At 32.2% G+C, this 13,502-nt stretch overlaps 1 protein-coding gene and 2 long non-coding RNA genes across 6 annotated transcripts in view; 2 read left to right on the plus strand and 1 right to left on the minus strand.

Moving 5' to 3' along the window:
- The window catches only part of LOC144842913 (uncharacterized), a 26,256-nt gene extending 24,043 nt beyond the window's left edge, over window positions 1-2,213 (plus strand). Inside the window, exon 9 of the long non-coding RNA XR_013612198.1 lies at window positions 876-2,213. This is a non-coding gene — a long non-coding RNA (uncharacterized LOC144842913). The remainder of the gene's footprint in view (window positions 1-875) is intronic.
- LOC144842908 (uncharacterized) overlaps window positions 1-11,457 on the minus strand; it is a 14,596-nt gene extending 3,139 nt beyond the window's left edge. Inside the window, exons 1-2 of one of the 4 annotated variants that reach the window (XR_013612192.1) lie at window positions 11,312-11,457; window positions 10,737-11,103 (exon numbers count right to left, since the gene is read on the minus strand). Coding sequence is in view for 3 of the 4 variants with exons in the window: in XM_078699509.1 (XP_078555635.1) it covers window positions 8,709-8,940; window positions 11,312-11,352 (273 nt within the window). In the remaining variant the exon portion in view is untranslated. Of the gene's footprint in view, window positions 1-7,810; window positions 8,941-9,235; window positions 9,358-10,276; window positions 11,104-11,311 lie in introns of those variants that run through there. The other 3 variants (XM_078699509.1, XM_078699510.1, XM_078699508.1) reach the window with 3 other exon arrangements.
- On the plus strand, window positions 4,266-7,494 carry LOC144842832 (uncharacterized). Its single transcript, XR_013612183.1, has 3 exons — window positions 4,266-4,384; window positions 4,909-5,394; window positions 6,347-7,494. It is a non-coding gene; the product is annotated as an uncharacterized LOC144842832 (long non-coding RNA).
- Window positions 11,458-13,502: the final 2,045 nt, after the last annotated feature.

The raw sequence follows: 13,502 nt of genomic DNA on the forward strand, positions 1-13,502 counted from the left end.
GGGTTATTCTTATATTCAATCGTCATATAACACACTCGATGTCTATTTGAACGCAATGGTGCGTGTAGTAAGAATAATACGTGGTTGTACCTTTATGTTAGGGGACATTTTTGTCCCGGAATTCAACTATTCATTGCTATGCTATCCGTAAAATTAATTAACCCACTAGATGCGCAACGCAAGGACGTAAGCCAAGCGAATTGATAACTAGATCAACGTCACTTATGGTTGGTTCTCACTAGAGACACAGCGTAAGTGAGTTGACCAATCGCAAGCGATGGATTATTCAAACTGTCGCTTGTCATTGGTCAACACACTTTATACGTCTTTGCGTGCGTCCTAGTGAGAACCAAGCTTTACGTATCACAGATCTTCAATTGCGCATCCTCTATGTATGTGAAAATAAAACCAATTGAATTAAATGATGACCTACGGTAATAGATCAGTGTTTGAATGTTGATTTACAGTTCTTACATAGAGAATCTCCATGTCTGTATACCTTTAGTTCAATTCATAGACTATTATGCAATTTGCTTTCACAATCCAACTTTCATCAGCGTTGGTACAAATTAATATTTTATGTTTTAATTTTGGAAGATGTTATGTTAATTTTCACAATCCAACTTTCATCAGCGTTAGTACGATACAAATTAATAATTTTTGTTTTAATTGGTTATCCGCACTTGGCGGATAACCCCTTGTTATTTATTTATTAATTTTCTGGTTGATTTTTTTCCTTTGTTTTGTTTATGGATGTACTATCCGAAATATAAAAATGAATGAATGAATAACTCTAAAAAAATAATCTGATAATTTGTGTCGCTACACCTACAAATACTATTGGGCTATAATATTTTGTTTTCTTTTACTTACAGATTTCTACAACTAAATTGAGTCATAATTACTGCTGTCACGTGATCAAGTGAAAATGATCGTCATATTAGTCACGGTTGATTGAAGATTAGTTTAAAATAAACGCGCGGGTCTCAGGGGAGCAATTGACGCGATAGCTTTATTAATTATGTTAGGATCATTTCTCGTAATCATTGAGAGAAGGCGAGTTTTTGTTGTGAATATTCCAGCTAGTGATGTGTTTACTTATCGGCCTATAGACCTATACGCAGGCTGTGAATAGAAAGTGCACGGCTGCTCTTATGCCGATTTTGCACTAGGCGAATTTGTTCGCGCGAATCGAAAGCGCCAGCTTGTACGCATGCGTATTCATATTTTCATCTTCAAAATCCCTTTCTACGCATGCGTATAAGCTGACGATTTCGGTTCGCGCGAACAAATTCGCCTTGTGGAAAATCGGCTTTAGAAACTTACTACTTGTATATATAATAATTGACATTTTGTCCTATCAAGTAATGTTATACTATTATCATTTTGATCTACTTGTTTTATTTTGTATATTTAAATGGAAAATTAATGAAATAAAAAACAGCCTACTGTACTATTGGTGGTGTTTTCGTTTTCAATAACTTTATTATAATAATAATAATATAATATTATTCCTTGTATTAAATTTAAACTATGGAATTAAATATAACATGTCTAATAATTTGTTTGTTTTTATTGGGCATTCTTGTCATTTATATAAATATCATACTTGACATGGTGGTATGTCGCTTGTCGGTATTTCATGAATGCTGTTGCCATGCTTACTTGACATGCGCAGTAATCTTTTTTAAATTGCATAATGATATTTTTGCAATTTGATTCTTTCAACTTTGACCTATTTGTAACTTTCGAATAAAATTGTACTTTGTGTATGAACAATCAATTAAATTTACACGGACGTAAGCGCAACGCACGGACGTAAGCGCAACGCACGGACGTAAGCGCAACGCACGAACATAAGCGCAACGTAATGACGCAAGCGCAACGCACGGACGTAAGCGCAAGGCAAGTCGACGCGATGGATCATCATTCCCGTCACGATTTGTCAAATTACTTGCGCTGCACGTACGTTTTCGCGTGCGTCCTAGTGGGAACCAAGCTTTAATAATAGGTTTGCGGGGTGGGCCTAACAGTGGTACCGTAATTTTGTATTCTACTCATAGACTAGCTAATTATTCGTCTTGTAGACATTGCGTCTCGGTGGTGCGATAGTCTGTCATTAACTTATCGATAGATGTAGGCCTATTTACATTTTTGGATTTCTTTGTTTATGTTTCCTAATAGGTTGTCAGATCTACCGGATACTATCTGCTAAAGCTCTGTCTACACTATCAAACTTTGATTTGACAAAATGTGATGTGCCCATATATGGGTATATCAATACCATATTTGAGCACATCAAACTAGTTTGATAGTGTAGACAGAGCTTAAGAGTATCGAGTACATGACCTTAATACACCGATAACAATTCGTATCCTAATTTTATATCAATTCATAAAGATTAAAGAAATGCAAATTTATTCGTTAACGCATTTAAAAACTAACCTTCTTTTGTACAAAGAAATATCTATGAATAGACTTATTGTCCTTGCTATTGTAGCTAATATACGTACATAATAGGGATATTGATTTTATTCAATTATCGCTATTATTGGTGTTTATCATGGTGAAAAGAAAAGAAATTATTTAATTAAAGTTATTTAAGAATGACATTTTATGAATTTTATACATTGGTTTGTAAATAAATACGTTCATAAATACCTGTTAAGTCATGTTAATGAAAATGAGAAGAAATTACAATAAAGGTGGGTGATTCCCACGAAAGATAAAAAGAAAAGTTATTTAGAATTGAATTAATTTATAGAACTAATTTAAAAACATAATTCAACACAAAATGTATAGAAAATGAACGTGGCTAATGATTTGATAATCCTATTGCATTGGCCCTAGTAAGACAATGCTATACGTGATTTGTCTTTCCATGCATAGCATAGCAACCGGTATATGGGAAGTGCATAACCAAGGAACCGGAAATGGTTAAAATGTCATTCCTGCCTGCACTGCTGACGTGACATGAAGTAGGAAACGAACTTGAACGGAAATGAACAAACGGGATTACGAATTAGATGAATCATTTCAACGGAAGTTCCCAGATTAATAATAATAAATCCGCTACTTAGCGGTTGACTATCTGTACTATACCATATAACGGTAAACTGTCTACTCTACCGTATAACGGTTAACTGTCTGTATTCTACCGTTATAATAACGGTTAACTGTCTACTCTACCGTTATAATAACGGTTAACTGTCTGTACTCTACCGTACATAACAGTTAACTGTCTGTACTCTACCGTTATAATAACGGTTAACTGTCTGTACTCTACCGTATAACGGTTAACTGTCTGTACTCTACCGTACATAACAGTTAACTGTCTGTACTCTACCGTATAACGGTTAACTGTCTACTCTACCGTATAACGGTTAACTGTCTGTACTCTACCGTATAACGGTTAACTGTCTGTACTCTACCGTATAACGGTTAACTGTCTACTCTACTCTATCGTACATAACGGTTAACTGTCTGTACTCTATCGTACATAACGGTTAACTGTCTGTACTCTATCGTACATAACGGTTAACTGTCTGTACTCTACCGTATAACGGTTAACTGTCTACTCTACTCTATCGTACATAACGGTTAACTGTCAGTACTCTACTGTAACCTTGTGTACTAACCGTTTTTGTATAGAGAAAGAATACATGTGGGACGCACCCACTATATAGAGAAAGTAAACATACACATTATTGTACCTTTACAAACTGAACACACTTTTGATAACAAACATAGTGTCATTTCCGCGTGGGGACACGCGAGTAATCCTCGTAGAATGCGGAAACCAATATATACCTTGTTTTCATGATATGTAAAATTTCTATGCTAAAAATATTCCCCTCGAATGGAACACTGAGTATTCAATAAGTTATAGTAAAATATTTATTTTAAGTATATACCTAACTACTAAAGATTAATATATTTGTATACACTGACAATGTTATACGTCACGTTATAAGTTCACTGCCAACATTTCTTAGTTACTATCAAACAAATGATTCTTTTCCACATTTAGTTACAAACATTAAAATGAAACATTTCCATTGATGATCTTGTCAACGTGTTTTTGATGAGAAAGATGAGTGCGGGAAGATAATTAATGCCTATATTTTAACACGAATTATAACTAATTGCTATGAACATTTTTGTCACGGTTCAATTGCCTTGATTAACATACAATTTTCCATGCACGTGTGTTCATGCAAATTCAATGATTATGTGATTTTACCAATAGTCACTTACCAATGTGCCTCACGAATTCCCAGGACTACTTTCAAAAGTAGCCGGTGAATAGAAAATAGAAAAACTCCTATTGTGTCTAGTCTTAATACTAAATGTTTGACGTGAATTATCAAGAATTGTGTTTGATGTGGGTAAAGTATATACAGATAAGTATAAACCTAATACAAATCCACCCTGTATGTATGTATATATATATTCATTGAGTGCTAGACATACTGTGTCGTATTGGTGCTTATAAGTAAGACTTCTATGTTCAAACAAAAGGCCACAGTTAACGTATACCCTTATAATTTGAAATAGTCTAACTACTTATTTCATGTATTGTGTAATACTTGTATATGTATACACGTCGCTTAATATTAATGTTTAAGCTAGGAAAAGTCGTCAAAATACATTTCATAAAAGCGGAACAAGATACTATTGAGTAATACACCAAACATGAACAATGGTTTAATAATATAGTACACGCAATATATACCACGGAGTGAACATACCTTTATAGATCGTCATCGGAGTGAATTTACAATTTCTCAAAACTAACCAATCAACGTTTTGAACATTATAAACAGACATGTATTTTTTCCAATGTAAACTAATCGTTAAAGCAAAACAATTAACATATAAATATTACTCTTACCTTTTGTGTCATAGATAACCGTTCGTGTTCTCGCCATTTTGTATTTTTTACTTGCGTAATTTGCATACGTAGTATTTGAGCTTCGACCCACACAACAATCCATTGATCCTAATATGGTTATGCACATAGACGGGTCGGCAGGCGAAGCGGATCAGCGTTCAGTATAAACAACGGGAAACGGAACAGTTTTATATTCGCTACTAAATCAAACAAATCGTAATTTTTGTAACAAGTTTGAAACAGTTGTTATTCATGTAAACTACACTGAATTTAATTATAAAAACCGGCTTGGATTTCCGTTGGTGGAACGAATATCAGTTTAGTGAACGCCTTTATCAAGTTCAATATTACAATGGAACACAGCCATTTGCGGACGTGTGCAAATAAGATCATAAGTATTGCTGAAAAAGATGGCTTGAACAAAAACAAAATGGTAGCGGTAGCTGAATTGGCTATGAGACCTCAAATATTTGAACCAGAACCAACGGTTAAACAGTCAGGTAAGCATTGTTGTTGTATTCCAAACCAGAAATATATATATAAAAAAAACCGTTTTGGTAACTTTTATAATATATTATTATTATAGATCTGTACTAAGCAGTTATGTATATTAGTAGAATAACGCGTTGTTCTATATCGCCGGCCGCGTATTATCATCTTGTGTGTATCACCATAATAAATGTCCCGTTTCCCAGTAGTCATAATGTTCGAAAATGTTCATAGAAATGCCTTTTTGTTTGTTGAGTATGGATCGGTATTGAATACTTACTCGAAACATAGATATTGGTTCATTATCGTTCATATTTATCCTTAATACCATGGGATGATCAAAATGGAACTTTATCTTAAGAATATAGTTTTTTTATTTATTACCGTCCATATTATCATAGGATTACATATTGGGCTTAGTATATTCAAATATACAGTTTGGTTCATAATTATTACACCGAAAGAGTAAATACATGGATCGTATTTTAACTTAAAAATACAGCTTGGTTCATTGCCGTCCATATGGTGGAGTTACATACGGGATATATTATCATGAGCATTATTGGTGTCATTATCGTCCATTTTGATGACGTAAACGTACTTCTGTATACATATAACACGTGACCCGTGTCGACAAATATGTTAATATCCGTTTATCCTTACCTCTAAAATGTATATATTATTAATAGACCTTTATATATTGATTGATTGATTATTGATTTTTTTTAAATGATATCAATTAATATAAATTGATATTACAAAAATAAAATAATGTTTAAAATGTTATATATTATTTTTGAATATATTATTATTTTAATGTTATCTCTCCTGTAAATACCGTATAATTGTTATTTCAATAGTTGTATACTAAATTATACAATATTAATTTAATTAATGCAGTATTTAATATGAATACTTTATTTTATTTAACTTAAATAAAATATTATGATGATTTTCTTTCAGTTACTGAAGAGGAGGAACGACTGATACAAGAAATGATTGAATATGCCGAATCTATAGAGAAGTCCTCTTGTAGCGAAATTAATGAATGAAACTTAGAAGAACATAGAACAATATCGTCTGAAAACAAGAATGAAAGCTAACCGAAGACACCATGCATATTTAACATTGTCTTTGTTACAACAACGTTGCTTAATACAATATTCTAATTCCTAATAATTACTTTTATCCGGCCTTCTAATTGTAATTAGGTATAGGGGGCGTTGTTGGATTTTACGTCCTGCTCAAATCATAATTTTATTCCATTCAAATGCTGTTAAAATTAAGGTTGTTATATGTCATAAGTTACTGTAAAATGCAAAAATATGTTGAATAGTTTAATTATGATACAATCGAGCTTACATTTAATTGTTTTATATTTCAATAAAGTAATTAATTGTTTTGATATCATAGCCAACAACACGATTTTCTTTTAAACTTCGGTTGTTAGCTTTGTTGCTGTGGAGTTAAGATAGACCTCCACACGTTAAACAAACTACCAATCTGAGCGTGCGCAAACCGTTACAAAAATTACAATGGTGGATGCTGTGGTTTGTTGTTGGTATTGTATTTTCCTATAAATCCTATAAAATTCGTATGAATTTAAAGAAAAGTGAAGTATTTTTCTGTATCTTTATGGAGATGTTTATATTAGTGTTTCAATGTATATGATTGTGGTAGTTTATCTTAAAAATCAACGGTTTTATGGTACAATTACTATTATTGCCCATTGTATTGCAGGCTGTGTAGGCCCTTTTGTTTAGCCTTGTGTTGCTGTAGTAGGCCTAGTGCAATATATAGGCCCACTAGCTTGTCAGATGAGTGCAAGCTGTTGAAAATGAGTAGGCCTAACCCAGAAGCTACTCTAGCTTCGAGTACAGTAGGCCTACTCTACTAGCTTGTTTGTGCCTAAGGATAAACCCCATTTGTATTTGACTGAAAGTATTTATTTTAATATAAGCGTAATGATTAATATACATTATTATCGACATTATTGGATTTTTCTATGTAAATATTGTATACATAACTGACACTGTTTGTATATATATAAATTAAAAGTACTTTTTGCAACTGATTTTAGTACTATTTAAAAAAATAAAATAAACAAAACATGTACTATGTTGTATTTTTTTTATTTCTTTGTAATTGTAAAGAATAGAGATCTTAGTATTACCCTGACTTTGACCTTTGACAGTAAGACGTCACTAAATGTAGTACATACTGTAAATGTAGCAGCATATAGTATGTTACAGATTGTCAAAAAGTGCTTCCTTTCCCACAATGCATACGCGCGCTATTGATAAACTGGGTTGAATGCACTTATTGGACTAGACGTAATTACGGGGAAAAGTACCGTATATATTTAACGAAGTCTGAAGGTAAACTTAGTGTTTGACTTGAAGAGGGCATATAAAACTACTAATTTGTATAATCACTGTTGTATCAACATATATCACCATCCTTAGATGTCAAATTATAATCATTCTTGATATCTGTGTAGGCCTATCGTCATCACCTCAATCATCATCACCCTGCCATTGATAGATTTCACAGAAAATGAGAATAAGGAATCGTATATTTTAATGTTTAACCTTTAATTTATCTATAGCTCAAATAGTATAAACACATTTACCCCCGGAATAACATACATTTTAAATATAATTTTTAGAATTAAATATATATGAACATTTATAAGCTGTCAGAGTTAGCCAAGGACCGTTGTGGCTAACGAAAGCTTGTAGTCGCCTGCTCCGCAGCCGACTGATGATGATGAACATTTATATATATTTTAACATAGTACTTTACTAATATAAATAACCAAGGCTATATGATAGCTGATTTTGTACAAGATTACGTAAAGGCTCGGTCTCGTAGACTTTGACATATCATAGCGTTTGTTTTCTTATTGACCAAAGGTCTTTTATTCAATATTCATTTTAACATAAAAAAGTGTACATCACATGGAATTATTTAATAACATCGCTGTATCATTCTTATATCCGTTTTATATTCTTTTTCCTTAAACCATTTTAAAATAATAATAATAATAATGATAGTACAATTATTCTTCAACCATTCCCTGATAAAGAAATCTTGAATTTGTTACCTTTTACTGATTACTGTTTTTTATGTAATCCTTTCGAAAAATATATTTTTAAAATAAATATTCTTGTTCATCAGCATTTAAGTATAATCAAAATTAAGTATCTACGACGAGATCTACGACTTAACTGCGAAATGTTGTTTTTACACTATCCAGGTTTTCCGTTAGTTTAGTTTCATAAAGCGTCCAGTTACACTGCATACACACATAATTAATTAGTCTTTATCCTCCTCGCAGTTGTAGAAGCAAGTTGATTGTTGCTCCCTTTCGAATACCATGCCATTCCATTGTGTTCTGGTCTTCTAACGGTTTGCCCTGATACGCTAAGCGTTGAGATTTGATGGGAACCTGAAGTCGTTCATATATCATCCGTTTAAGTTTTAGTACTTTTGTCTCAGGATATACGTCAAATGCTGTACTCCTTCCTTGTAAATCTTTCACATATATCTGAAATCTAAAAAAAAATTATATAATTAGAAAATGTATTTATAAACCGTAAAAGAAAAAAAAGGATATAGATACATTTTCATAGTAAACGATATTTGATAAAACAAGTTTAATTTATAAAGAAACAAATTAAATAGCTAACTTGTTTCCTTGAAGTCACAATTTTCTGACTTAATTGACTTACGGGAATTTAGGCATAAATATGTCTAACGCGTTCAATAATTATTATATTTATTTTTAGTAGTGTTGTATCTAACAACACACTGTACTATTATGTTTATATTAAGCATGTGTAAACTCACCCGTGCCTTGGAATTGGACTTGGTTCATAAATGTAAGCCATGTTGTTCCTTTAAATATTCCCTTTTAACTAAAGTTTGATCTCCGAAAGTGAGTGTAATAGAATAAAAAGAGAGTGTTTTAATAACGAAAATATTTTTTCCCAATATCTTTTTATAGTATAGTATATTGACTCATAGAACGCGCAGTAATACGGTAAACAGCGAATCGTCAATGAGATAATATTGCGAAATATAATGTCATTGTATAGAGATTTATTCAATAGATGAACGTACTACATAAGCCTACCCCTACCATTGCAGTGATTACTCGACATGTTCACTTGTTAGGTTTAAGGCATGCTTTTATTTGGCAGTGGTGCTTGCAAATTTGGTAGGAACACGAATGGGCATGTTAGACAATCACAATTATAATGCGTTGCTATATCATGAAGCGAAACAGTTAATTACAATGCGGTCGGGTCTAACTGGCGTATATCTTATGAAAAATAAAACAGCCATTTAACAAGGCCATATACATGGCTGCAGTCGCGTGCTCAAATTTGAGTTAACCGACCGACATAGTGAGCTATAGAGTCGCGTTTGCACGCGACTAAAAACGGAATATTGCCTATATCCGGGATTTTTTTTTAACATTACAAGCATGCCTGTAAATTGTCGATACCTAGCTAGGAATATATAACTCGATCATTCCAGAGCAATTCAGATAGAGGGTTACTAAAAGGCTACCAGTGTCAAAATATGTTCTCATTCTGGTTAACCAGGGTGATATAAAACTACCATACGTTTGGATGCGTTTGATGAATTAAAGTAAATATCTGAAGGCATTGCAATCAACGTTGACGTCATCGATAGGTTATATTATTTTATCACCATTGTCATAACCATTATTGTCATCTTTAATTTGTCACTTATATCATGATTATCGCCTCATCCCTGTCAACTTGTCATTATCATCATCATATTTCTTGATATATCATCACCTTATCATCAACTCTATGATTTTTAAATAGTAACTAGATATAAATAATAAAGAGAATCGTGTTTTCTTAGATTCTAATGCATATTTATTGAAATAATATTATCATTTATAGAATGAAATGTATTAACCTTAAATTAACGATTTAGTTAATTTCCACACGCGCTTGGCCTTTGACAAGATCACCTAAAATTGTATAATTTTAAACTAAGATACTTAGTATTGTATATTCTTGAATAGCCGCTCCATAATCCATTTGCTTTTCTTCTTTATATCTAAAGTAGCTTAAACGGTTTATACTAACTATTACTAATTTTTAGAATGTAAACATTTTTACATAATTCAAAATACATCTAGGCCTACGTACAACTCTTCATAACAACATTGTTCTATCTTTTATCAACTAAAAGTCGTGTAGGTCATGTCTCGGGTCCATTCTATAGTCGCCACACAGATAGGCAGAAGAACGCTAGTTGATCACATACCCAGTACCGTTTTGATTTTTACGATCATTCGGGAAACCACCTCACGACGCCCGTCTTCATATACGATGTGAAAATGCGATTTTACTGTGAAATATAGTTTTTCAAACAATCATGATATTCCATTTTGATAGCGTTCAAGTTCAGTTCAGTTACACGGTATACACATCAATAATATTTATCCTCCGCGCAGTCGTAGAAGCAAGTGTACGGTTGAGTGCTTTCTGATTCCGTAAAATGCCATGGTATTCTCGTTGATCAACGGTTTACTCTCATATGTTAATCGTTGCTGTTTTATGGGAATATTAAGTTCGCTGTTTATCTTATATTTAAGGTCTAATACAGTTGTCTCCGAATATACATCAAATGGTGTACTTATTCCTTGAAGGTCCTTGACAAATATCTGAAAGCTAAACAAATAAACATCTGTAATACAAATTACCTATTCGGCTTGATACAGATAAAGTGGTGAAAAATATTTTAGAATACAAATTTATTTGAAGTAACAATTGACCTAATGTTACAGTTCAGAAATTGATACACAAATAAGCTGACGCGTTTAGTACTTATTTATTGTTATTATAAACTGTACGGTACTATCGGCATCTGTAAACTTACCTGTTTTTTGGATTAGGGCTTGGTTCAAACTCATCCGCCATAATGTTCTTCAAATATATTCCTTTAAAATAATAACTTTGATCTTCGTTTCCCAAGAAAGTGAGTGTTAAAGAATAAAAAGTGAGTGTTGTTATAATGACAATATTTTTCCCAAGATCTTTTTATAGTATAGTATATTGACTCATAGAACGCGCAGTAATACGGCAGCCGAAACAGCGAGTCGTCAATGAGATAATACTGCGAAATATAATGTCATTGTATAGAGATTTATTCAATAGATGACCGTATTACATAATTCTACCCCTACCATTGCAGTGATTACTCAACATGTGCACTTTGGCAGTGGTGCTGGCAGATTTGGTAGGATTGCGAATGTTAGACAATCACAATTGTAATGCGTTGCTAACAAAACGGGTTATTACAAATGCGTTCGGGTCTAACTGGCGTATATCTTATATGAAAAATAAAACCGCGATTTAAAAACGGAATATTTCCTATATCGGATTTTTTTTAAAACAATACATGCATGCCTGTAAATTGTTGATAGCTAGCTAGGAATATATAACTCATCATTCCAGAGAAATTCAGATGCAGTACTACTAAAAGGCTACCAATAGATATGGCACTGTTCAAACAGAGTGATATGAAATTACCATTGCGTTTAATGAATTAAAAGTAAACTTCAAAAGTGCATATTACGAAGCTCTGAAAACATCTTACAGTCTGAGAGATCAACATCATCATCATAATCATGTAATCTAATTTGAAGGCATTTTAATCAACGTTGTCGTCATCGATAGTTTATGGTTATTTTATCATCACGATGAAAGAGATTCAATAATTTTAAATACAGGTATTAAGACTTTTATAAATAAGCTTAAAATTTATTGTAAGTAAGATTTTGCCATGTATTGACGATTTTTAATGCAATATATTTTAATTTATTCTGATATAGTATTTATATGCATTTTTAATGTTTATACAAATTTTATTCTTAATCAGTTCAATAGAGACTTTTTTTTCGCTTTTTAGGAATCCTGTCTCTGCCTGGTTTTGTGTGATGTTTTCTTGTACTTTGTCCACGTTGTATTGTATTTTTATGGAGACACAAATAAATGAAATGAAATCGTCATAATCATTATTGTCATCTTTATTTTGTCGTTTATATTACCGTCATGATCATCACCTGTCACCATGTCATTATTATCATCATTTTAGTGTCATCATCACCACCTTATCATCACCTCTATGGTTTTTAAATAGATAGATATTAGGCCTATACACATAAAGAAAGAACAAAATCATGTATTTTTCAATTCTAATATATATTTATTGAAATAATAAAATCAATGATTTTTAGAGAATTCTACTTCAATTCTGTTTACCATCCTCCGTCTACAACACGGATTGTTTCTTGCATTCCCTTTCGAATGCCTAGATAATCCATGGTGTCCCCGTTGTTTAACTGACTACCATGATAAGATAGTCGTTGATTTCCTACGGCAACCCCAAATTCCTGGTTTATCATTTTTTTTAGTTCCTTTACATTTGTATCAGGAAAAATTTCAAATGAATATATTTCACCGTCATATTCGACATATATCTGAAAACTAGAAAATGTAATAGAAACCTATGAGTATGTTTTTTTTATCCCATTTGCCATTTCTAAAATGTTATTTAACTCATCAGGGTGACAGTTCAAATCAGTGTTCTGTTAGAGACACTAATCATAGAAGATAAAAGGTAAAAATAAACTTTCCAGAACCATAATAATTTGAACATTTTCCTTTGCTTAATTATTGTCTTAAAAAGAAATAAAATAAAATCTGTGTAGTCATTATTACTGTGTCTAGCTAACAACTGTTTATATTATGTTTTACTTGGCCTATGTAGACGTACCCATATCTTCGGTTTGGACCGGGTTGATCTCTTGAAGTCATATTGTTAATATTTCTCTTGATCTATATATATATTATATTGTTCAGCAAGTTAATTGTACACACGAATGAACAATTATTTTTCCAAGGGTCTTTTTATAGTATAGTATATTGACTCATAGAACGCGCAGTAATACGGCAAACAGCGATTCGTCAATGAGATAAAATTGCGATGTCATTCAATAGAGATTTATTCAGTAGATAACTACATAATTCAACTATAAAGTTATTTATAAGTTATTAACTAAATATTT

Source organism: Antedon bifida, chromosome 5 (assembly GCF_963402885.1).
Source record: "Antedon bifida chromosome 5, ecAntBifi1.1, whole genome shotgun sequence".
NCBI lineage: Eukaryota > Metazoa > Echinodermata > Crinoidea > Comatulida > Antedonidae > Antedon > Antedon bifida.